The sequence below is a fragment of the Condylura cristata genome, unplaced genomic scaffold, assembly GCF_000260355.1.
Source record: "Condylura cristata isolate star-nosed mole 26May11 unplaced genomic scaffold, ConCri1.0 scaffold00005, whole genome shotgun sequence".
In the NCBI taxonomy this organism is placed as follows: Eukaryota; Metazoa; Chordata; class Mammalia; order Eulipotyphla; family Talpidae; genus Condylura; species Condylura cristata.
In genome coordinates, this window is record NW_004567106.1 from 35,273,928 (window position 1) to 35,299,700 (window position 25,773).

General features: G+C 31.7%; 1 protein-coding gene across 5 annotated transcripts in view; it reads right to left on the reverse strand.

The window, feature by feature from the left end:
• Positions 1-25,773, reverse strand: part of RUNDC3B (RUN domain containing 3B) — a 105,272-nt gene that overhangs the window by 50,055 nt on the left and 29,444 nt on the right. For 3 of the 5 annotated variants that reach the window (XM_004676870.2, XM_012721034.1, XM_012721036.1), the window contains exons 3-5: positions 20,683-20,733; positions 14,812-14,945; positions 5,649-5,734 (exon numbers count right to left, since the gene is read on the reverse strand). In XM_004676870.2, coding sequence (XP_004676927.1) covers positions 5,649-5,734; positions 14,812-14,945; positions 20,683-20,733 — 271 coding nt within the window. The remainder of the gene's footprint in view (positions 1-5,648; positions 5,735-14,811; positions 14,946-20,682; positions 20,734-25,773) is intronic. The other 2 variants (XM_004676872.2, XM_004676871.2) reach the window with 1 other exon arrangement.

Sequence of the window (25,773 nt, forward strand, 5' to 3'; positions counted from 1 at the left end):
GGGGCAGGCGGGAATCGAACTCATGCGGAGGTGGTTTCAGCTTCTTAGTGCAGTGCTTTAACCCGCTGCGCCACCAGGGAGGGCCCTAGAATTCATTTCTTTTAAGAGTAGTTTATTCCCACTTAAAGACATATTGCTCTATAAGTAACAGCTATGCACAAAACATAAAATCATCTTAGGTTTTTCAGTGATAAATGATAAGTATTAAATTTCCTAACTGAATAAGGTATATACATAATTTTATCTTGTTATTTTTTTGAATAGTGAAAACAAAGTTATTGTAATAGAAGAATTAAATTGATCATAGTGACAATGAAGAAGGAAGCAGTTCTTTTTCCCCATCCCACCTCCTTTGATTATCAAAATAGTAATTGGACACTTCATTTTTGCTTATGTATATACACTTATTGGTTTGTGTATAATAAAGGGATGAAAGAAAACTATTATAGAAATTAGGATGTAGGGAAATAAAATTGTTATTTTTCTAATGGAGAATGTATTCTTAGTCTGCAGGAATAATTCTAGAACAAAGTAGCTGGTTCCCTCTCTAGTAGATAATTTCTGCATGCTGCTATAAACCTCACTAGTATAGTACCTTCATTCTTTATTTGCAACTGTGTAAGAAGTGTCTGTTGTATTGACAAACTACCCTTAAATTGGAATCTGATCTCTTTCATGCCAAACACTGTCATTCACAATAGATTTTCAACAGTTTACTAAATGATATATGCCTCACTACAGTACCATCCAACCCAATTATCTTCAAAGATTGTTGGTCGTGGTTCTTAACTCCTTCCTTCAACTTTTCATTGACACTGGTAAGTTCTACAATTTCCTCAACTGTAATTTTATGAAACGGCATACAATCATATCAACAAGCACTAGGAGGAACAAAAGAACTTTAATCCTTTCATTCAGCTGAGTAACATTCCACTGTTTGAAATACAAATTTTGCTTACTCACTCATCACCTGATAGACAACTAGGTTGTTTCCATTTATGTTTGCCATGAATAATGTTATTATTAGTATTTGAGAACATGTATTTTATGAATATGCTTTCAATTTTCTTGGAGATAACATCTGTATCTTTGTATCTGTATCTCTATAACTAAAAGTCATGTCTCAGGCCATTTGGTAATTCTGTTTAACCTTTCGAGGAACTGAAAGACTGATTTTCAAACTTGTTGCATTATTTTACTTTCATATCATCAATGTATAAGGGTTCCAATTTTTAACAGATCTTTGTCAACTTGTTATTACATGTTCGGCTGACTAGTCATCATTGTGGGTGTGCAGTGGTATCTCATTGTGATTTTGATTTGAATTTCTCTGATTCCTGTCACTGTTGAATATTTTTTATGTGTTTGCTGGTCATCTGCATATCTTCTTTAGAAAAATGTCTAATCAGATTTACTGATCATTAATTTTTTATAATTACTGAGTTGTAAGAGATCCTACATATAATATACAACTATATTTCCACTATATCTTCAATAGGGTATATACAATAGTTAAAATACCTTATCAAATGCAAGCTTAGCAATTTTTCCCCTCTGATTCAGTGGTTCTAAATTTTGACTATCCAATTTATTTTCTTTTGTTGTTTATGTATGTAGTATCATATCTAGGAAACTACAGACTACAGTGTGATCATGATGACTTATTATCTAAGCTATATTCTAAGAGTTTTTCATTTAAATCTGTCCAATTTTGAGTTAATTTTTATTATGCAGGCCCTCCCTGGTGGCACAACGGCTTAGGACACAGCACTGCAAGCTAACCACAGCTCCTTCAGTGAAGTTCGATAGCCTCCCCGGAGGTGATCCACATGGTGCAACAGATCTCTCCCTCTTGCCAGCTGCTCCCTTCAGTAGTGCACTTTGTTGATTTGCCTGTTCTTCACTGTCTCTGGTGAATCCTCTCACTGCTCATGCTCCTCTCCCCTATACCCCTGTCCTGTATGCAGTGTGCTGTGAGGCAACAGTCTGTAAGCACCTTTTAATAATGTTTATATGTTTCTCTATAATAAAAAAAAAGTTTTTGTCAACTCATTCCAACTCATTCTTTTTTTTTTTTTTAAGATTTATTTATTTATGCATACAGAACTTAGGGTCCAGGCCAGAGGTGCAGGGGCAGTGTGAGGATTCAACAGAGACAGTGTGCAGAGCAGAACAGGCAGATCGACAAGGTACACTGCTGATGTACACTGAACAGGCAGATCGACAAGGTACACTCCCCTCAGCAGGCAAGACAGGAGAGGTCTCCTGCACCATGTGGGTCACCTCCCTGGGCAGGGATCCAGCTGACACTGATGGGGCTGCAGCTAGCTTGCAGTGTTGCGTCCTAACCCACTGCGCCACCTGGGAGGGCCCCTCAACTCTCTTTTAAGCTGTGACAGTTTGGTAAGTTTTGAAATTTAACTTTATATTATAATCCTTCTCCTACTCCTATGTTAATATCCAGAAAATTAACTTTTTTTAACACAACATTTGTCATTGTAAATACTATCTCTAACTTTGTTTTTCTATTTTTTTATTTTAAATTCTTAAACTCAGAATATCTTTAATTTTGCTTTGAATGTTGCTTTGAAATCTTTTGCTTACATTTTTATAATTAATTTTTTACTCTGTGGTTGGGGGAAATTAAAACTTTAAGCAAATTAATTCAGATTCTTCCTTACTTCTGTTTTTAGATCTTCTCAGTAACCTACACAAACAATTCCCCACTTTTTTCTTTTAAACTTGGATTACAATTTTGTATTTACCAAACTTCTCAACTCTAGTTATTTTTTTTTCATTGTTTACCAAGACATTATGAATTTTTTTTCATAAATTTTGGCACCAATCATCATGTACTTTATTGTATTTCTGTCCCCCACACATTTTCCACCCAAATTTATCCTTGGGTTTTCACTGAAAAATGCTTTCAAACTTCCCCATCTTAGTTCTCATAACTTCTCCTTCTGTATTGGGGTTAATACTGTATTACCATGTAAAGAGGAAGTCTTTTTATCTGTAAAGGGTAGAACAAGAAGAAATCACCTGATTTCAGATTCTTTCCAAAGGGTTAAAGATAATTTTTCAATGTTCTACAATCATTTATCTCAGGGAGCATCCAGCCATAAGATAAAGTATAACTATTCTTTCCAACAGTCTGCTAATATTTAAGAAACCTTATTTTCCAAATATATATGCTTTGGCTAAAAGGCTGCCATCAAATCTACGTATAACTTGTAACTTAAAAGTTTCTAGATTTGATTTTGGGGAAAGTATACATCATATTAAAACAGATACTTGGGCCCTCCTGCTGGCGCAGCGGGTTAAAGCACAGCACAAAGAAGCTTAAGCCACTTCCGCATGAGTTCGATCCCTGCCTGCCCTGGAAGAGATCCACATGGCGCGGCAGACCTCTCCTGACCCGCCCGCTGCTCCCCTCAGCAGCGTACTTCGTCGATCTGCCTGTTCTGCACCCCACTCTGTATCTGGTGAATCCTCTCATCCTCCGCATCTCTGGCCTGTACCCCAGTTCTGTACGAATAAATAAATCTTAAAAAAACAAAACAAAACAACAACAAAAAAACCCAGATACTTAGTCTTTCCACAATGTATTTTAAATTAACCTCTATGGTAAGAATTTTGAAATAACTACTTCTGTCTTGGAAAGTACAGAACTACTATATTCACAAGTAAATATAAAAAAACTACATATTTGTTAGTGTAAACACATTATATGCTAAGCTATGTTTCTGCTTGGATAAAATTAGTTTATATATTATTACAAGAGTATTTTCACTTCTTGGTCATTTTTAAAACCGGATCATTTCCTTTTCATCAAAAAAAAAAAAAAACTGGATCATATCCTTTTTATATCTAACACCTATGAACAAGGGAAAAAGCATTACCTTTTAAATATTTAAACTACAAGTTCTAAAAATAATGCATTCAAGAATTATTTCTACCCCACCCAATCGTCTAAACTAAAAAAAGATGACTAGCAATTTAAAGATGATTAATGTGTTAGTTTCTATTTAGAAAAGACTATCACAATACAATCTTGTTATTGTATAGGAGATGACTTCTGTGTAACTGGTTTTGATTATTTTGGATTTCTGGTTTAAGCTATGAGATTCTGATACTATTTTTATTTTCATAGTCTAAGTAGCCTCAATACATATCTTTCACAATTAAAATTTAATTTATCAGTGATAATAAATGAAAGAACCATGTTTCATTTCATAAAGTTCATTGCAAACTGAAACTGATGTCTAAAAGCCTGTTATCATCTCATTGACCATCTATGGAAATATCCCAGAACTATATTATAGTGCCATGTTACTTTAAAATAATTCAACAAATATAAGTCACACAGACATAAATCCTTCTTTTAGTTAATAACTCTCTTATCCTGGATGAATTTAAAAACATCATTATTTTGTACTTATCAAATGAAAATTCACTATTTTATTATCTAAAAACAGAGGCACCTAAGTAGAAATGTAATTTGTATCAGCTACTTAATTAAAAAAATTCCCAAATTTCCTCAAAATACAAAATGTCAACTACTGTCAGCACTTGGAAATAAATATTCAAGGTAGGATATCTTTATACATAATCTCAATTTTACCCATCAAAACTCTTTCCTCTCCTTCAGAAATATAGCTGAGGTAACAATAAGTAGACCAATTCAGAATTGTGGGAAGTAATACTATAAGAGCCATTATAGAACTTTTTCTATTGAAGACATGTTCTGTATCTATGCTGTACAACTTGGTAGTCATTAGTCACACACAGCTAATTGCCACCTAAATGTGACACAGTGACTGAAAACTGAATTAGTATTTTAATCATTATTAATGTTAATTTACATAGCGGTATATAGCTATTGTGTTGAACAATACATGTCTAAAGCACTGATGTTAATGAATACTTAAATTTAAAAATGCTTTTAATATGAGAGAAACATGTTTTAACAAAAGCTACAAAAACTGATCAGTTTTAATATAATATAAGCATGGCGGTTATCCTAATATGAATATTTTTATCATAAAAATTAATGAAGTCCTATTTTTCATATGGGCCAGTGTAAGGAAAAACAACATTGGTAAAGACTGACCTAAAAAGAAAATAGAGCAATCATTAATCTATATATAACTATATGAGTGTCTGTATATATATATGTGTGTGTTTATGTGTGTGTGTGTGTATATATATATATATATATAATTATATATACATGTAAATTAAATCAATGATATTTTTATAGTTTTGTAAGCCAAGAAAGAAAGAAAAAAATGTAATGTGGGGAGAAAAGGAATACCATAGATATTTCATAGTTAGGTTTTTCTCCAAACAAAGTCTGTGGAGAAAATGAAACTTAAATGTTGAAAGAGAAGGAATTAGAAATAATTCAGAAATAATGAGATGCCAGATATAATCTCAAGCCTGAAAATATGAACCAAGATAAATATATGTTTAGTTGGTAAATTATATTTTCCTGAAAAAAGTTGGTTTATCTAAGCAGTACCAAAAAAAGAAACAAATAAAATTGTTGAGGATTTTGGAAATGAAATGATGCTTCATTCTATTCGTATTTTGAATTTTAGAGAACTCTTTCACATATATATTTGAAAAATAAAGGACTTTTAAACCTGGTTGTTTTGAAGTCTCTCAAAGCTGTAGAGATGTATTCAGATAAATGTTTTTCCATGAGTGCTACTCTGATCCAGGCTCTACCCTAAAAGGAAGATGAAAGAATCAGATATGAGAAAAATTGTAAAAAAGTACTTTGCCCACGGTGGCATCAAAACTCATAAGCATTTCAATATGTAAAGAACAACTTGCTCAAAATAGTCAATAAACAATATGAAAATATGTAAGTAGATAAAAATAGGTAAAAAGATATTACACATTTTGTTTCTCTGAAGGTATAGGGCAAAGAATGTCAGATTAACTTTCTATTATCTAAAGGGACAGAACTATTACTATTAATTACTTGTTAGAGAAGTCTTTTGAATCATATAATTTAAATTGTAACTCTCTACCTCAACACCCATCATCAACATGCTAATTAAAACCATGTTTCCTTATAAAACATGAGGAGCAGATTTCATTCTTGTTAATAAAAATATACTTACATCCCTGTGTAAAAGAGTTTCCTACTTATTGTTCCAGATGAAAGTTTATGCAATTAATAATGAAGGCAAAATTTCATTACTTGTCATGCATACAAATTAAGAGTTAAGCCCAGAGAACACTAAAAATTACCACTGTACATTTAAATCAGAAAATAAACAAAATGCTACCAAATGAATATTCTAACACAAAATCACAGACAATATTAAATATGAATAATCAAGTTTTACTTTCGAAAAAAGATGACATCATTCAATAGTTGGGATGAGTCAGTTAATTTAAAAAAAAAAAATAAGCCAAAGCATTTCTTCTGGATTCTTTGTTTAGAATAAAATAAGAATATAATGAAAGGCTACAAGCAGTAGTACTGTAAATATATCATTCCACATCTAGTCTACAGGACTTCTGCTAAGAAGTCTGATGTGAACCTGATTGACTAATTTTATTTTTTGTGTCACTTTCTATTGAAGTAAATAAAATGGCTTTCAATTCTGTATGTATTTCAGATGTGCAGTTTCACATCTTTTCACACTACCATACTACCAAAGCAGTCATAATTGTCCACCAGTCCACTAGGTTTGTTCCTCTCTTTACTTCTCACCCCATCCCACCTGGTAAGCTCAACTTTCCAGTCAGATTTCAAGGGTTGTTGTTTGTTTTGGTTCAGTTTTGTCTGTTCTTTTGCTTTGTTTTTATTTCTCATGAGAGAAATCATCAGTAATTGTTTTTCACCTTCTGACTTATTTTGCTTAGAATAATACCCTCCACTTCTATCCACACTGTCACAAATGACAAGAGTTCATCTTTTTTTTTAAGCAGGTAAACAATAGTCTATTGTGTATATGTACCACATCTTAATCCATTTATTTTTGGTGGGCACTTGAGTTTCCATAGTTTGGCTATTGTAAATAGTGGCACAATGAAAATAGGGGTTCACAGGAGTCCTTGGACAAGTGTTTTTGTATCCTTCAGATGCCTAGTAGTGGAGCTGCTGAGTTGTATTGTAAATCTATGTTTTCCATTTTTATCATTATAAGAAATCTCCTTATTGTTTTCCAGGGGCTCTGGACCAATCAACATTTCTACCAACAGAGTATGAAAGTCCCTTTCCCCTACACTGTCACTATCATTTGTTATTTCTGGCTTTCTTAAAATAAGTCATTGTCACAAATTTAAGGTAGTATCTCATCATGGTTCTGACTTGCATTTCCTTGATAATAAATGACGATAAATATTTTTCCTGTGATTGCTGACACTATGGAGAATTGTCTATGTCTTCTGCTCATTTTGACTGTGTTTTCCATTTGTTGAGTTATATGAGTTCCTTATAGATCTTGAATATGTGCCTCTTGCCAGATGTATGATGTGCAATGCAAATATTTTCTCCCATTCAGATGGTGGCTTTGTTTTCAGGACAGTTTCTTCCCATTTGTTGAATTTTTCTTGTTTCCCCTGTTTTTGGAGATGAACCCACAAAAACTTCACTAAGGCCTATATTATGTACTGTTTTGCTAATGCTTTTTATGGTTCCAGTTCTTACATCCAAGTCTTATTCTATTTTTAGTAAACATTTGTGTATGGTGTGAGATAGTGGTCTAATTTCATTCTTTTTCATGTGGTTGCCCAGTTTCCCCAACATCATTTCTTAAAAAGATTTTCCTTTCTATAATTTGTACTCTTGGGTTCTTTCATAAATTAATGACCAATAAAATTGTGAGTTTATTTCTGGGTTCTCAATTCTATTCTATTTATTTTTATGTGCACTCTTATTTCAGTACCATAGTGCTTTATAACTACAGCTTTGTAGTGAAGTCTGAGAGGCAGTATGATACTGCCTCTCTTCCTCTCTGTTTTTGTCAGCATAGTTTTGGCTATTTGGGGTTTTTTTGTGCTTCTGTGTGTATTTCAGTAATATTTAGTTCTGTAGCTTTTGAATCATTTTTTGTTATCTTTTATTTCTTTTAATAATGTCTTAACCTTTTCATTGTACTGTTCTTTTTCTTCCATTGTTGAGCTTACTTTTAGGTATCCACCTGCCTATCTCTGTCTTCTAAAGACATTGTTTCTGACACTTATGGTAATTTTCACAAGCTGCTGGTTGCCCTCACAAAGAGTAGAGGGGTAAAGAAGGCCTCTGTCACTGGTAATGAACTGATTGATCAAGATGTCTGGGATCTCTATGATTCAGAGTAGATGTGACAAAAGAAGTAAACAATGTCCCCAAGTGGATCAGCATCATTCTCAAGAGTATGGGTCACTTCCAGAAAGTATTTGAAATGTACAAGAACTAAAGCAACATGAATGGGTCCATCAGGAAGGAGGTCCATTATATAAAGAACAAGCCCATTTTTTTTGCCTTTAAGGCAAGGTACCACATGATAAAGTCCTGATTCGAATCACTGTTCTCACAGCAAAGTGGGATGTTGAAAATCAGGTCTGAATTCAATAAAAATCACAGCAATTCCTCCACTCCTACAGAGAGCAAGATACTAAGGGCTACCAGAAAGTCCTACTGTACATTTGTGGTGGGGATGACTGAATCCTGCAGTGGCTAGAGATTCCAGGAGCACAACTCTAGGCTTCCACTGACTAGAAGTCAGCTTACAACTAACAGCTGCTTGTGCCCCCTTCTGTGAAGATCGCCTTAGCATTTCCCCCATCATTAATTACTTCAGTTGCCTAAGCACTGCCTGCCTTCCTATGTAGTCTTTCCTTTTAGACAAATAAATCAACATTCCAGACATTAGAAGAAAATCTGTGATGTAAAACACTTTGCCTCCATGTATTCTGTTGTCATTTTTTAAAAAAGATTTATTTATGCATACAGAACTGAGGTATAGACCAGAGGTGCAGGGGCAGTGAGAGAATTCACCAGAGACAGAGTGGGGAGCAGAACAGGCAGATCAACGAAGTACACAGCTAAGGGGAGAGGTGGGCGGGTCAGGAGAGGTCTGCTGCGCCATGTGGGTCACCTCCAGGGTGGGGATCGAACTCATGCTGAAGTGGCTTCTTAGTCTGTGCTTTAATCCACTGCATCATCAGGGAGGGCCCCTCTGTTGTAATTTTTACTTAAAAAAAAAAAGTTTACTTCTAAGTGTTTTTGTTGTTGTTGTGAATGAGATTCTTAATTTTATTTGTTTTCTTCATATAGGAATGCAACTGATTTTCATATGCTGATTTTATAGCCTGCAACTTCATATACCAATTTATTATTTCTAATAGTTTTAATGGAGACTGGTAGGTTTCTATGTACATTATCATGTCATCAGCAAATAGTGATAGTTTTACTTCTTTCTCAATCTGGATTCCTTTTTTTTTGTTGTTCTTTTCTTGCCCAATTACTCCAATTAGGAGCTCTAACATTATGTTGTATAGTAGTGGTGGTGAAGGTGGACAACCTTGAATCTAACGTGGAGGAAAGCTTTCAGTTATCACTGAATATATTAGCTGCAGGTTTGTGATACTACTATCTTTTCTGAAGTCCTAAATCTTCTGCCTTTTCTAAATCTGCCTTTCTGTGTTAAGCTTGAATTCTTCACCTTTAGTAAGCTTCTTCATGACTGATAAATGTGCAGCTCCTTTAATTTTGAATCATAAAGCTTAACTTACATATTTTTTTCAATGTTTAGTTTCCTGTATTCTCTCTCTTTTGCATGGGTGTTACTTTTCCACCAGAAGGTGGTACTGTGGCTTTAGTTTTTGGATTCTCCCTGTTTTTCAAGGTGGTGGGCAGTGACATCTGAGGAGTCAGATGTAGATGACTGGAGTGTTTACAGTCTTTTTTGTTATCTTCAATTTCTTTTAATAATGTCTTAACCTTTTCATTGTACTTTTTTTTTCCATTGTTGAGTTTACCTTTAGGTATCTACCTGCCTATCTCTGTCTTCTAAAGACATTGATTCTGATACTTATGGTAATTTCTGCAAGCTGCTGGTTGCCCTCACAAAGGGTAGAAGGGCAAGAAGGCCCCTGTCACTGATTATGAACTGATTGATTATGATGTCTGGTACCTCTATGATAAGAAGTATGGCTGGGATTGGTGCTGAGAAGTATGTTCTACTACTTCTCTCCCTTGGTGACCAGACCTGTCTGTTTCACAGATCCCTGTCACATGGCTTCAGGACTCCAAAGATTTGTAGTGGATTCTTCCCCAGCCTCATAAAAAATTACTATTAAACTTATTAAATGATTGGGTGGATGGTGCCCTAAGGTTATTCACGCTGTAACCGAAGCAATGCTGTGGGGCTAATCCATCTGATGCAGGGCTCGTGAGCAAGCAATCTTATTCCACACTCACTGCAGAGGTCCCTCGTGCCAATCTGGACACACTGGAGAGAATGCCTTCCTCAAATGTGACCCTCTACCAGGAATGACCCAATGCTGTGTCCAAGGTCCAAACCTTAACAAGTAACGAAGTACTCATCTCTGGGAGAAGGATGCATGGGTCAATTCAGTGAAGCTGTTGATAAACTGGTGGAATACAAGTAAGGATGATGCTTGTTTTCTTAGTTATACTTGAAGAAGAGTTTTATCAGCAGAGTTAGTACACCAAGTATTACCTCCACCTCTAGATTATCTTATTTACTCCAATTCTTTATATTATTAAAGTTGATTTTAATTTTCTTGCACTTGATATAATTACCAAGAAGTTAATTTTATGCATCTCCCATTGGTTTATTTCAATAAACTATTATTTTTCTTAGTTGCAGTTATTTGACCTTGGTTTTTAGTATGTCTAATTATTTTTGATTGAATATGTGAAAATCTCTAGCAACTCTAGTACCTTCTTACTGTCTACTCTAACTACCTGTCTCTAGAATAGATTTGTATTTCATTGGTAGGCAGATGATGGACTTGAAAATTGCCCAGCACCATTTAGGTATACCATTTTTAGGTCTTTTATGGGCTGGCCCTCATCAGAATTTCTCTTACTTCCAAAATGTAGCCTTTCTGAGGTCACACAATAAAAGCTTGTAAAAGCCCCTTGCAATTCTCTAACCTCTAGCACAAGACAAAACAATTTTTTTCATCGGTTTGTTTGGCTTCTAATTTGCTGCTTTCAATTTGGTTTGTGAGACTTGTTCAGATGACTATGAATTGGCACACAGAAAAACTGCATGCATAACTTCAGGCACATTTGTCTGCAATTCTCTCCTCTTCATTAAGCCTTGATTTTGCTAGTACTGCCATTTCCAATTTCTTCCTTTAGAACAGAAACATTCAACTCCTACCACCCACAGTACTTTCTGCTTAGCTTCTACAACCATAATATAAACAGACAATTGTTCTTAGACTAAAAGCTAAGATGAGTGTGGGGTACACTTATGTACCACCCTTTTTTCCATGATGGTGGTCATTAAAATTCTCATGCTGTTCTCTTAAGCCCTATATATATCTATATATATCTATATCTATATCTATATCTATATAGATATAGATATAGATATAGATATATATTTTTTTTTGTAGATTTTAGATAACTTTATAATTGTTCTTGGCAGAAGAGCTCATTGATACAAGGTACTCTGTTATTACTGACTGTTGTCATCCCTCCCTTCTATGCATCCTCCATTCTGTATCCAGGTGATCTTTCAAAAGTGTAAATCAGATCACGGTGATCTAATGCTTAAAATAAATAAATAAATAAAAAGCCTGAGTAGCTTCCCATTGCACTGAGAATGAGATACAAACTTAATCATGACCATGTGCTTTGTTCTATGCCTTGGTCAAGATTTACACAGCACAGTTCCCATTAGTCACATCCTGGTTCAAATGTGTCTTCATAGAAGGATCCCTAACTACCCAATGTAAAAACATGTTCCTTTTTCTACAACTTCTATGTTTTTCTAACCTCTCAGTGTCATTTTCTGAGATTATATTCCATTTATTTGTTCAACGTATTAGTAAAAAAGTAATGTACATGACATTTGCCCCTTGGTCATCTTTTTCACCATATCACTGTATTCTCAGTATTTACAATTTCTGTTACACTCAATATAAACACTTGTTTAAAATGTAGATAAAAAGTAAGGAACTAAAGTAACTTAGCTATTAGGCACTGGAACAACCTGTGAGAAGTGCAGAAAAGGAATATGAGGAGACAGTGTTTTAGAAAAATTCACGTAAAGTCAGTATTTAAAATGAACAGAGTGTAAAACAATCAGAACTGGGAACAGGAAATTTCAAGTAGTAGTTAAAAGAAGAGATAAAATCTTATCAGTCATATTAGAAAGTGGTCATTAAAGTAGGTTCTTTTTAATATTAGAAATTACTGTAAAATTCTAGTATTTGTGATCGCTTGTGAATACCGTTCTGTCTCTCAACAGTTTTCAAAATAAGTCAAAAATAGCTATGAATTTTATCTGTACTTTTTCATATTATGAAGTTTATGATTCTATAGCTACACTTTATTAACACTAAATTTAAATTTTGTAAATAGCTTCCTTTAAAACTCAGATATCTAGTTGATGTTTTACAAATTATTTTATTAAATTTTGACATATATTTTTCAGTTTTACCAAAAACAGTTTTTCCAAAAGAAATCAATTCCTAAATAATAATGAGTGCAGGAATAAAAATCTTAAGAAAATATACTTTTGAAATATGATTACTGTATTTTTATTATATAGATATATAACTTATAGGCCTATAATTGTAAAGTAATGAATGATGTCCTGGTCGTAAACTGTACATATCCATTTGCAAATCTACTTGTATTCAACTTACATTTTATTCTATAACTATTTCCCTTAAGTGTTGAAAATAATAAGGAAAGCTCCTATGGCAATCTAATAACAAAAAAATCTGACTAGCTTATTATTAGCAGCTTAGACTTTTCACAATCTTAAATATTAGAGAGAGCATCCCCAAAAAGCTTTCATAAATATTTATCAATATTTACTATTTTATAAATAAAAGCAGGAAACTAAAAATATTAGGTTATTCAAAATAAAAATATCTAACCCATTACATGAATATTTTTATGAAAGTATTTTTTCTAAACAAAAATAGTGAATGTGGCTTTTTTTACATACTTCAAATCTTTCAAATGAATAGGAAAATGTTGTCTCACACAAATATACCATTGGAAAAGTGAGTCTTTTAACAGCCTTTTTAAATTCATACATTTGGATAGTATATTTTACATCAAAACTCAATAAGTGATGATTTTTTTTTAAGAATTTTTTTTTTAAGATTTATTTATTTATGCATACAGAACTGAGGTACAGACTAGAGGCTCAGGGGTGATGAGAGACTTCACCAGAGACAGAGTGGGGAACAGAACAGGCAGATTGACAAAGTACACTGCTGAAGGGAGCAGAGGGCGGGTCAGGAGAGGTCTGCCACACCATGTGGTCACCTCCAGGGCAGGTGGGAATCAAAATCATAAGGAAGCGGCTTTAGATTCTCAGTGCTGTGCTTTAACCCGCTGTGCCACCAGGGAGGGCCAAGTGATGATTTTTTTAAAGTTAATTGCAACATGGAATCTATCGCCACATCAATGAACTTTACACACTGCCTTGCATTAAATTCATCAGTCTATTTGAATAGATATGTTAACCATACATAATTTTTTAATTACATGCATCAGTCATTTGAAAAATAACTAATACAGGTCTACCAGATGTTGACATGTTTCATTAATCATTAAAAAATGCATTGGTTAATTTTGCCATCAATGTTATCAGAAATATGTTTATTACTGACAAGCTATCAAACATAAGATGGTGAATATGAGATTTCTGTGTTTTTAATTTTTACTGGTCAGCTCTCATTTTACTATTGACAACAAATAGTGTCAGCTGAAGTGACAGGCTTACTCTGTTCATTTTTTTTTTTATTACAAAAGTTACTCTGTTCATTTTTTATTCCAAAAATTTCTACCAAATATTTAATCTAAAAACAGATAGCATTTTCCCTTTTCTATTCTATTATTCTTTTACTGATGTAATGTTGATTTATAACACTGCATATGATTCAAAGTTAGACTTTTCTTCAAGTAAAAAGAGTCTTGCATAAAAGAAGTTTCATGCTGCAGCTCATAACTCAAACAACTACATGTGTGTATTTCCTTGAGGCAATATTTCAATATACTGCTTTATTCATACGTTCTATTTTGTCACTCAGAATATTAAAAATGTAAGTGAAAATTAGGCTTTTTTTTTTTGACTGAGTACATGGTAGTAAAGAACTGAAAGCCTTCTGGTATAGTTTACTGACACTGCATTAATTTTTGCTAAGGCAGCATCAATTTTACTCACCATTGCTTCTGCTTAGCAGGACAAATATCAACACGGTGTAAAAGCAAATATCTTTATTTTAATAAAAATAGTTTTAACATTTTGGACTCCCTGGATTCTTTCAACAGATTTAGATTTTCACAAAATGTAGAAACTTTATAAATAGGAAACATTTTATCACACTTTCTAAGTGACTAGCTTTGTATTGTATTGTTATTCATAAGGAAATAGTAAAGATTTAAGAATTTTCTAAATAATTATATGCAATTAAAAAAAGAAATAGGTCTCTTAAAGATGTTAAATTTGGTCAAATGTTTTATACCAACAAAGAAAAAAAACAAGAAACACTCTTTATAGCATAAAATGAACAATTTTCCATTTGGGTCAAAACTACTTACAATTAGATTAAAAATGCTACATGCTATTATTTATATCTTACCTTAGCTCTAGAGGAACTGACATTTTCCATATTTTCAATACTGCAGATACAATTCTGTGAAACTTTTCGGCAAGCCACTCTGATATAGTCCCAGAAGCTACGAGGACTTTCATAACCAAACCAGGTTACTTGACCTTCAGGAGAAAAATTGCAATACAAAATAAAAGAAAACTAGACTAGAAAATTCAAACACGAAACAGGAACACGAAAATTCTGAAAATTAAAAGACAACATAGTGTGCTCTAGTGGATAGGGTACTAACCTTGGCGTAGGAAGTCTTAAGTCTAGTCCTGCTTTAAATTTAATTAGCTATCTAACTAACTATATACCTTCAATAATAGTGTTCTTAAGTACAAAAATATTTAAATAAAAAAGATGACTAAAAATATTATTGCAGCTTAATATCCATCTTTTCTAATATAGTCTGTTAGGTAGTACACAGAAAAACTCCACTGTGGTCAAGTACTAGTTTAAATGTCAACAGCTGAATTCTTAAGTTTTGCTACTGAGAAAAACAAAGGAAAAAGAAAACCTTCCCCCTTCTTAGAGATATATTTAAAAGAAATGAATCAATATGTGGTGCACCCTACTATATAGTCAACCAGTCAACCAGAATGCTACATTTGCTGATTATTCATAATCTTCTACCACTCTCATATACAAATTCACAAAGCTCCATTTTGTCATTCATTTATTCTCTTATAGTCCCCACCCCATGAAAAATCCTTTGGCAATTTTACATGTCTGTTCATGAACAAATGTTCTCAGAGTATATTACATTAACAGAAATATGCAGGGTCTGAATACAAGGTCCATGGAACAATTTTGTTCTTAGTATTTACAAAAAAAATTTTAACTTATTTTTTTATTGAGGTAATGTTGGTTTACAAAACTGTGTGTGATTTAAGGGAATAGGTTCATGCTTCTTCAGTTGTGTAACCATATTTCACCAAAAGCTCTAATAACCCTCTACCATAATCAATCTGCCCCCTTTCCACTTCTCTGCCTTCCTTCCACCTTCCCACTCAAAATCCTCAATTCCAAAGTCAGATGTCTAGGGTTTGTTTTGGTTTAGTTTTGCCTATTCCTTATATCTTCTTCAGCTGTCTATCATGATTAGTCTTACCTAGGAAGTTTTAATCTTAATGTAGAAAGAGTTGCTATTATATTTTTAAATCTATGGTCTTTTATTTTGAACTAATTATCTCAAATCTTCCTTTCTCCAGTAATAGTTTCTCTCCCATAACATCAATAGATGTTTCTGTCAGCACACATTTTAGAATTGCCTGAAATGACATTTGAGTAGTTCACAACTAACAGAATAACTGGGCTCTTTTTAGTAAATACCATGCCTGGGCTTCAAGTCAACTAAACAATCAAAATCTTTCGGCCATGGTACTGGTATTTCTAAAAAGATCCTTGTGGAATTTCTAATATACTTAAATTAATCAACCAATAGAAATCTTACATAATACCAAGGTATTTATTCTTATAATTCTAACATAACACTCTGTGCTTATTTATCCTTAATTTTTTCTGTATATTTGACTGTCTCAAATATTAGGTGGTAAAAATCTCTAAGGCAGAGATAGTTTCTTAATTGTCTTTAAATCAACCACCTGCGCTTGACACTGTGTTTGGATCACAGTAGACATTCAATAAATACTTATTAAAAATGTTTTGGTAAGTTAGCATAAAACAGGTAATCTTATATGAAATGTGTATACCTCTTTATAATAACAGTTGGAATTATATCTGGCATTAAGATGTCCGTATGCTAGTAATATTAAAAATTATGGACATTTACCTTTAGTATATATAAATAAGAATATTAAAGCACCTACAAATTCTTATTCAAATATCTATGTATATTTACATCTCTTTAAAAGTCAAACCTTCTTACCTACAAATAAAAATCAACAGGGCTGTTATACTCTCCCTTTTTCCTTTCAATCTCTTCCCATCACTTTCTTTTATCCCTTACCTTCCTTGACTTAAAAATGTTCCCAGCAGAGTATCTCAGTAGAGTTTGTCCACAAGGCAATTTTCATGTCAGCAATTTGTTAGCCATTTGGAAGGACAAAGGAATGTTAATGGTTAAGAATATGGGCTCTTCCAAGTGAACAAACAAAATATAAATAAAAACAAACCCCTTAACTTTGACCAAAAAATGGTGTGGTGATTATGAGAGAGGAAGGAGTAGGTAGAAGGGCTGACTGGTGGCTGGTAACATTTGGTATTGGGTGTGCTAACATATATGTAGTTACTGACGTGAGAAAATGTACCCCTGAAATGGACTCCAACATTTACAGTGTTGTAAATTAATGAAATTTCAATTTAAAATGACTTTTATAAGCTTTTGAGTTAAATGGAACTGAAATAGATTGCTTTCTAACTGTATAATCTTGAGCAAATAATTCAACTCTGTAAATCTGAGTTTCTTTTATTACTTAACAATAATGGTACACCCTACCTGTAATACTGCTATGAGGATTAGATAATATGCATGTAGTAAGTAGTAAATAATATAATACATATGTTAACAATTACACTAATATAGTATTACTACTATTATCATACAAACAGTTAAGGGACTCAAGTTCCTCTTATACCACAAAGAGGGAATGAAATAAATTTAAGATTTTTCCCATTCTTACTTAGAATCCGGAAAAAAATCTTTAAAACATTCTTCAATCTTTTCCCACACATTTGCCTCCCCCAACTGTTTCTAGTTTCAGCTAATTTTCTATGACTTCTAATAATATATCATTCCATATTTTTTAAATTACAACTATAACTATCAGATTTCTTTCAAGAAATGGATACTAAACATTGACAGGGATCTTACAAGGGAGAGTAACAAAATTTCTCTTAATTAATTTTAAACCTTCTCAAGAGTTTCACAGACTGAGGAAAAAGATTTATAAAATGTTTTCAAGTAGAGTTGTCAAAAACCAAAAGAATACAATGAAATCTCATTCTGGAGGCAAGAAAACAAATTTACACAAAAACTAAAAATGTAGGCTTAGGTTAAACAGAGAAGGAATAGACACTATATTCTTAGGACTCCTACTATGAATAGGTTACTCTATATACAAGACTTTCCACCCAAAAGATAAAAACAAGACTTTTGACATAACAACTGAGAGAATGACTTATTAAATATATCTTAAATAAATCAACAGACTAAATGTGAAGATGACTTGGTTGATTCTCCTTCCTTTTTATAACACGTGCAACATTTCCAAAGTGAAGTTCTTAGTTCAAGATACTCAGAAGAACCTTCAAACAAATTCTCAAGTAAATTGTTTGTATATATTAAAATTTTATTTAAATAATTTCTACATCTATGAAAAGGATTCAATTTTTTTAAAGCATTTAATTGGCTATCTGAGATATTATCTGAATATAACTTTTAAAGAAAAACTGCTAATAAAAGGCAGGCTTTTAATTTTAACTAGTATCCAACAGAAAAATGAGAAAAAAAACTTAGGAGTTGATCATGACTTTAAAAACAACTACTGAAATAAATAACTCACAATATATTCCCATTTCCTTAAACAAACAAACAAACACAGAAGCAAATCACACTGACCAGTCTGTATTTTGAAGAAATTTTATTCCAGAAAATAGATAAGCTATAACTAACAAAGTTCTCTTTTATAGATCTTGATGACTGTGACTGTATGGCATGCTTTTAATTGTATGTGTTCTTAGCAGTTTACTTTGTTTTTGTTTTTGTTTTCTGCCAATGACAAAGTGTTTTAAAAATACAATTCCATGTCATCAGGCCAACTCTAATTCATTTTACACAAAGAAAGTAAGTGAAGTGTCCAAAAGTCTGCCTGCTACTAACTATATATGTGATATTTCTTCCACTAAACTGCCTTAATTTCAGCACCTAAAAATGACCTTAATCTTTGGGAATCAATGTTATTATTAAATTGCTCCTATATTCATTAAGTTAGACATCTATTCACATTATGCACTATGTTAGTGTTTTGTTTGTATCTTATTTTATGGCCAGAATGAGACCTTCTAAGAACAGGAACTAAATTTTCTAAAGTGATTCTCTACTAAGTGGTGGCTAATGACACATTATCTTTAGATAATATAAAATATAAATGAATCTGTTAAGTGACTTCGTCTCTCCACCCTTTGTAATTGTGTCTAGCTATGTAAATAGCAAATGAAATACATCTCACAAACTGAAGTTCCGCTAGTGTTATAATACATCACTCAGATAACATTATCAAAGACTACTACTACTTTGGAATTACTATTCATCTAGACAAGCAATAAAAGATAGTCCATCAAATTTTAATAAACCACTCTGTGACTAACATTAGAGTTTTAGGTACTTAAAGGAATTAGGTTACTTGTGGATTTATTGTTGTCAATAAATTAATATTCACATACTTTTAACTTTAAACTTTGTAGCAGCACAACTTTATTTATTAAAATTTAATATTTTCCACTTCTTGCTAACTAAAGAAAAGTCCCATTTTTGCAAGAATTCAGTCTTCTTTAATAAAAAATACTACTATTGAGGTACATATTTATTTTGTAACTTTGACTAATATTATAAAATCTAACATTAGTAATCTAAAACAATGTTTTAGATTGTTTTTAAAAATTTAAAAACAATTTTATTTATACTTTAAGCTGAATTAAAAGAAATATAATCCTAGATTAGCTACTCAATTGAATTTATACTGTTAGTGCTGTATATTATTTATATGATACCTTTGTTTAATAATTATGAATTACAGTTATTAATTTGCCAAATATAATTATTTTCCTGTTATTGACAATGTCTTGTTCACTAGTAAAGAATTTATCACATAATTAAAGTATGTAACTATACAATAAATGTTGGTCAATTCCCAAAAACAAAAATATTAAGATAATCATGTTGACCAAAAATTTGAAAACTGGATTCTTTATCCCAGTAATTTTACTATCTTTTCAAGAATAGTACAAAAGTTTTGTTCTTTTTTCTCCCACCAGCATTTTTTAACATAATGCTTAAATATTAGTAAACTGAATTAGAGAACCAAAGGGTGAAGACCATACAGTCCTATATATAAATATGTAGCTCTGAGGAATAAAGTATAAAAGAAATTGTTTAAAATGATTACTCATGCAACTGGAATTGAGGAAATGATATTTGTTTTCCACTTTCTATCTTTTGTCTTATTATAATATTTAAAAATAATGACTGCATTTCATTCCAAAGCAAAAAAAATGTATATAATAAAAGTCTAGGAATAAGTACAGAAACCTAGCATTGTTTTGTATACAAGAGTTCCATAATATATTTTTGACAAAAGTGCATGAAGGAATGCTTTTCAGATGGGAGAAAGGAAATTAAGACATCTGCTCCCACTAATGGTTTAAGAACAGTAAAGCACGTATTGCTGATAGCACCAACAGAAGTTTTACTGAGTGGATCTGAAAATTCATACAACTTCCCTAAGTCCCCAGTTTGAATGTAATACAAATGTTATTGTATATCACTTACAAATTAAGAAAAAACCAATAATTCTTATATCACTGTCAGAATGTAAATAATACAGCTATGCCTGAGTAATAAAATAGTGATTAAAATCACAAAGTTCAATAAAAATCTGGAGGAGTCACAAGGAGAAGAAGGAGAACAAACTGATTGTTGTGAGGGTTTAAAACAGATTTTAATGTTAAAACTTGCATAAATATGTCTGTGCCCTCTGTATTAACAAAAACGGAAAGCTTTGCAAAACCCATGCAATGTACTAAAAAAGATCACTTAACTGATACAGCCCTCCCCAGTAAGTCAATTCCATGCTCCCGTGAAGCTCAGTGGCGGGAGACATCACCAGCATAGAGTACCTTGAAGAGGTATTTGGAGATGAGCCAGCCATCTGCAACTTTGGGATATCTCTTTAAAAAAAATAAACAACAACAATACACAGATATTTAAGAAACCTGCCATCAAGTTTACAACTGCAAACTGAACAGTCCAAGTAAGATGGCTACCAATAATCTTGACACAATAAACACAACTTTTACTTATTAAGTAAAATGAACTCAAGATGATTTTGAGCTATACTTAGCATATAAATCAAGCTGATCCTTTGTAGTATATTCCATTGGAGAAGCTAAGGTGTCTTTAAATCAGAAATAAATGAGAAGCATTTGCTTTCTGTTTATTTTCATTTCCATCATTCTTTTCCAAATATATTGAAATGATAAAGACATAATATAAAATAAGCAAAATGCTTGAATGAATTTGGTAGTCTTCCATATCAGAAGTTGTAAGACTGGTTAAGAAAACTACTCACTACTCAGTAAACTACGAAAGTTTTTAACTTTAAAAATACCTTTTTTTTTTAACTGTTAATTTTTCTGAAAGTTATACAAAAGTGCATGTTGAAGAGCAGTTCTTTCTTTGGTCTTGATTGAGCTAAGATGTATGTTTTAGGTTTTTTTTTTAATTTTGAGAATAGCACTAGATATCAAGTTAAAAAATGTTCAGTCAACCAACAGTGACGAAATGTCTACTGTATGCAAAATACTGTTCTATTTCCTAGAGCTTCCAACAATCACATCTGGAAAAGCACTATAAATTCTTTCTATTTTGTTTGGAAATTCTTAGTGTAATTATACAGGAAAACTACAAAGCCAAATTTTCAAAATCACATTTCCAAAAAGTGATACTTTCTTCTCTCATAAGCAAACATTGAAATATTTTATAGAACGTGGTCCAACATGGTTCTAAATACTTAGGTCATTTCTGAAACCAAACATAGAATTAGCAACACTTTATGTCAAATGAAAGCAAGGAAATATACACAGTTGTGCTACTAGCTACATCTATATTTTTATCATATATTCTCAATTCTCCCAACTTCATATGTAATATTTTTTTTTCAAAAATACTACATTTGCAAGCACATTTGACATCCTAGTTCACAGCCATATTAGGCATAATACTCTTGCTGCAAGTATAACAAACAAAACAAAAGAGTCTCAGTACTAAAATGAAAATCAGAACAAAATATTTTTCACTGCAAATATTAAGAATACTAATTACTAATGTTTAAAACACATTTATTGTTATCTCCACCTTGAAAAGCAAATTATGTATCTTATTTGTAGTTACTAATGCAATTAGATTACCACAGTGATAGCAATTTCCAAGAAAATCTCAAACAAATTTTACTTCAAAAGTATATCATGTCAAGATTTATGACATGATTAAACAATTGGTTATATAAAGTAGGAAATGATTACTGAATCTATTGTGTAAGACTCAATTTATAGCTAAGAGGCTTGTTGTAAAGCTATCAATGTTAGCATTTATGCTCTCATTATACATATTTTGATTTTGACTATGAAACATCTTGCAAAAAGTTTAAAAATTAAAATAGCTTCATTTATTTGTAGACATTAAAATTGCTTTAATCACAGTTTGGTATATCACTCTAGTAAGTTAAAAGCAACCAGAAAGTATTCTGGTCAAATGACACTAGATTCCAGATTATAGAATTGTTAGTAAAACTGCAATACCCTGCCATGTGGGATGGGAAAAGAGAGGCACCATAGAAAATGTCTAGATAGATCACATCACTGTTCCCCACAGCCTCATATTGATCTACTCCTTTGGCTATAGATTATATATATAGATGTAGGGAAATTAGTTAGTTTCTTTTCTTGGTTGGTGGTGAGTTCTCAATAACAGCCTCAAAAAATAAGAAAAAAAATGGAGTGGTAAACACGTAGTTGTGACTGAGGTGCATATTTTCCATATAAAATTAAAATCTTTAGTGCAGTTGCCACCAAACCCCAAAAACTGAGTAACAAAGTTCACATTATTTTTAAGTGGCCCAAAGAATCCATGTCTGTTTGAAAAAAAAAAAAAACTTTTTATTAGCAATTAAAATAAAATCCTTTGTTACGAAATTCTAGCCAAAAGAATCTCCCAGGTAAGAAATAGAATAAAAAGTTGCTTAATCATACTGACTATACAGCATTTTCTAACCCCCAAAATATGTAATTTCCAAAAGCAAAAAGAAAAAGAAAATAAGTGCAAATTTATAACCTTTATAATGCTGAAATTGATCCTCATTCTAAAAAGATTACTGACCATTGCTTTAAATGACTGAATTTATTTGGTAATGAGACTGAATATAACATTTACTCTTCCATTTTCTTTCATGTTAGTGCTTGTTCCACACTTAAGTTTTCTATTTATTTCAGTTACTTTAGTGGCTGAACTATTCTGATTAAAGTAATTTGCTAACTATTAATAACTATGTAGAAGATGAATATTTCCTTTGCTACATTTATTCTAATTTTTGCTATATATGCATATATAGTCCTAATGAAGTTAAAGGTATATAACTTTGTTTTTAAATGATCCAAGATGTATTATTAAAAACATCCCTACAAGTATCAATTCATAAGTTAGTTGCTACTTGTAAGGCAACCAAAAAAGCTGATTATAGGTTATCAGATAGTAATATACAATAGTCAAAGTTTTCTTTTTAAATTGTCAATATCAAATAGGATATACTCTATTCTGTGAATGAAAATATTAATGCAAGTTCTTATCATTTGACAGTCTGAAACTTCAAGCATGTATTTATTTATATGAGGAAAAATTTAACAAGGCAATATTTATAATTGCAATATGCAGTATAACTCAGTGAACAACAAAACAATTATCTTTTCTATGGAGTCATTTTTGATTTCTTAATAGGCTCAGAAATCAAACTGTAATATTATATATAACTTATAATAAAGTTTTAAAAGGCTGATTTAAAAATACCATTTATTGGAAGATGATAAGTGCCTTTGAAATGACAGTATTAATTCACTAATTCAACAATTTTTAAAAACTGAGTACCATAGCCATACATATATTTTACATTTTTAAAATCATAGTGTCTTTAAGAAAAGAAATATAGGGAAAATTAATAATAATATTAGGCTATCTGAATGAGCAACTCATGGAATTAAAAAAAAAGAAAGATAAGGGGAAAAAAGAGAAACAAATGTAATAGAGTAAAAATGAAAACAATGAACAACTATAAGCCAGAGACATTTTATGGGGGTGAATGTGATCAGAACTGGGGTGGGAAAAGTGCACTGGACTATGGTGATGGCACATGGGTGAATTGGTGGTAGGAAATCCATGGGGATTACAACTGAAAAATGCACAAAATGAAGAATAATGTGAAAAAAAAGTCAGAAAATAAAAAAAATGCTTAAATTTAAAGAAGTAAAAAAAATAATAACAAAACAGAAAGATATAGGAACTGAAATTAATATGATACCCTCAACATTATAGAAAGTCCTCCAGATTGTGGTATCAATTTAATAACTCATGGAAAATTCTGGTTTGATTGTAACATATAATTTAGTCCACATGTTCTAGAAAGTACAAATATTTGAGCTCTTTTTATTTTCTTTTGCTCTTCATCCATAAAACCTACAACAAATGTACTAATTAAGAGTACTATGATAATCAAGTAACTCTAGAAGTAGCCAAATATGCAGAGTATATATGTTTTAGAATTTTAGAAATTCAAAGTTATATAAAACATTATAATACTAAGACAAGTAAAATATGTCAGATGTTTCAAAACAAAACTGTCAAAGGAAAAATGATAAACACAAATAAACTACCAACAGAAATAGTGTAGAAGACTAATTTCAAGTGAGAAAAAAAAATCATTACTGATCAAAATGTGCTATATAAAAACTAGTTCTGTATGACATAAAAAATTAGTTTTTTTTCTTTTTTAGGGTAATTAAGAAAACTTCACAAAAGAAATAGGCAGAGTTCAAAGTTAGGAGATTAGAAAAACAATTAATGACCATGAAAATATATTCAACTTCATTGGCAAATAAATATAAATTAAAATAACAAACTATTTTTATAAGTTACATATTAAATGAGTCCAAAAATATTTCCCACGAAATTAAAATTTTTAAATATTAATTAACAGTATTATGAGGTTACGATAAAAATATCACATGTATTACTGTTGTACAACTTTCCAGGAGACAATATAGCAACATATATAAAATGTATATTACATATATCAAAATGTGAATACCCTTTGGTTTCAGTAATTACAATTCTAAGATTTCACTAGTTCTTATTTTTAATTGGGGTAACATTTGTTTGCAATGCTAAAGGTTCTAAGATCACATTTTCTCTCCACATCTGCCACCAAATGTCCATTTACCATGCACCATCTGCCCCTTTTATCCATTCCCTCCCATGCCTTCCCCTATGTGGGCAGCCACCATTCTGTTGTTAGAATCTAAAGATTTGTGTTTTTTTTTTCATATTCCACAAATGAGTGAAGTCATACAGTATTTGTCTTTTCCTTTTAACTTATTTCACTTAGCATAATATTCTCAAGGTCCATCCACACTGTCACAAATGTCACACAATTTTTTTTATGGCTGAGTGTTATTTCTTTGGGTATATATTCCAATTTTTATCCATTTCTCTGTCACTGGGCAATTGTCTGTTTTCATATCTTGGTCATTGTGAATATGCTACAATGAACATAGGAGTATACTTGTTCTTTTGTATTAGTATTTTCATACTCTTTGGAGAAATATCCAAAAGTAGGACTAATGGATCATATGGAAGTTCTATTTTTAATTTTAAGGAATCTCTATACTGTTTTCACAGTGGATGCACTAATTTGCATTTCAACCAATAAGGAACAAATGTTTTCCTTTTCTTCCACATGCTGTCAATTTTGATTCTTTCTTGACTTTTTGAGAACAGCCTTTCTAATTGATCTGACATGAATTTCACTATATTTTGATTTGCATTTCCCTAGTGATAAGTAATGTAGGACATATTTTTTTTTTTTGCCTATGGCCCTCTATGTACCATTAGTGAAATTTCTGTCTATATCTGCCTTTTTTTTTTTTTAACAGAGTTGTATTTTT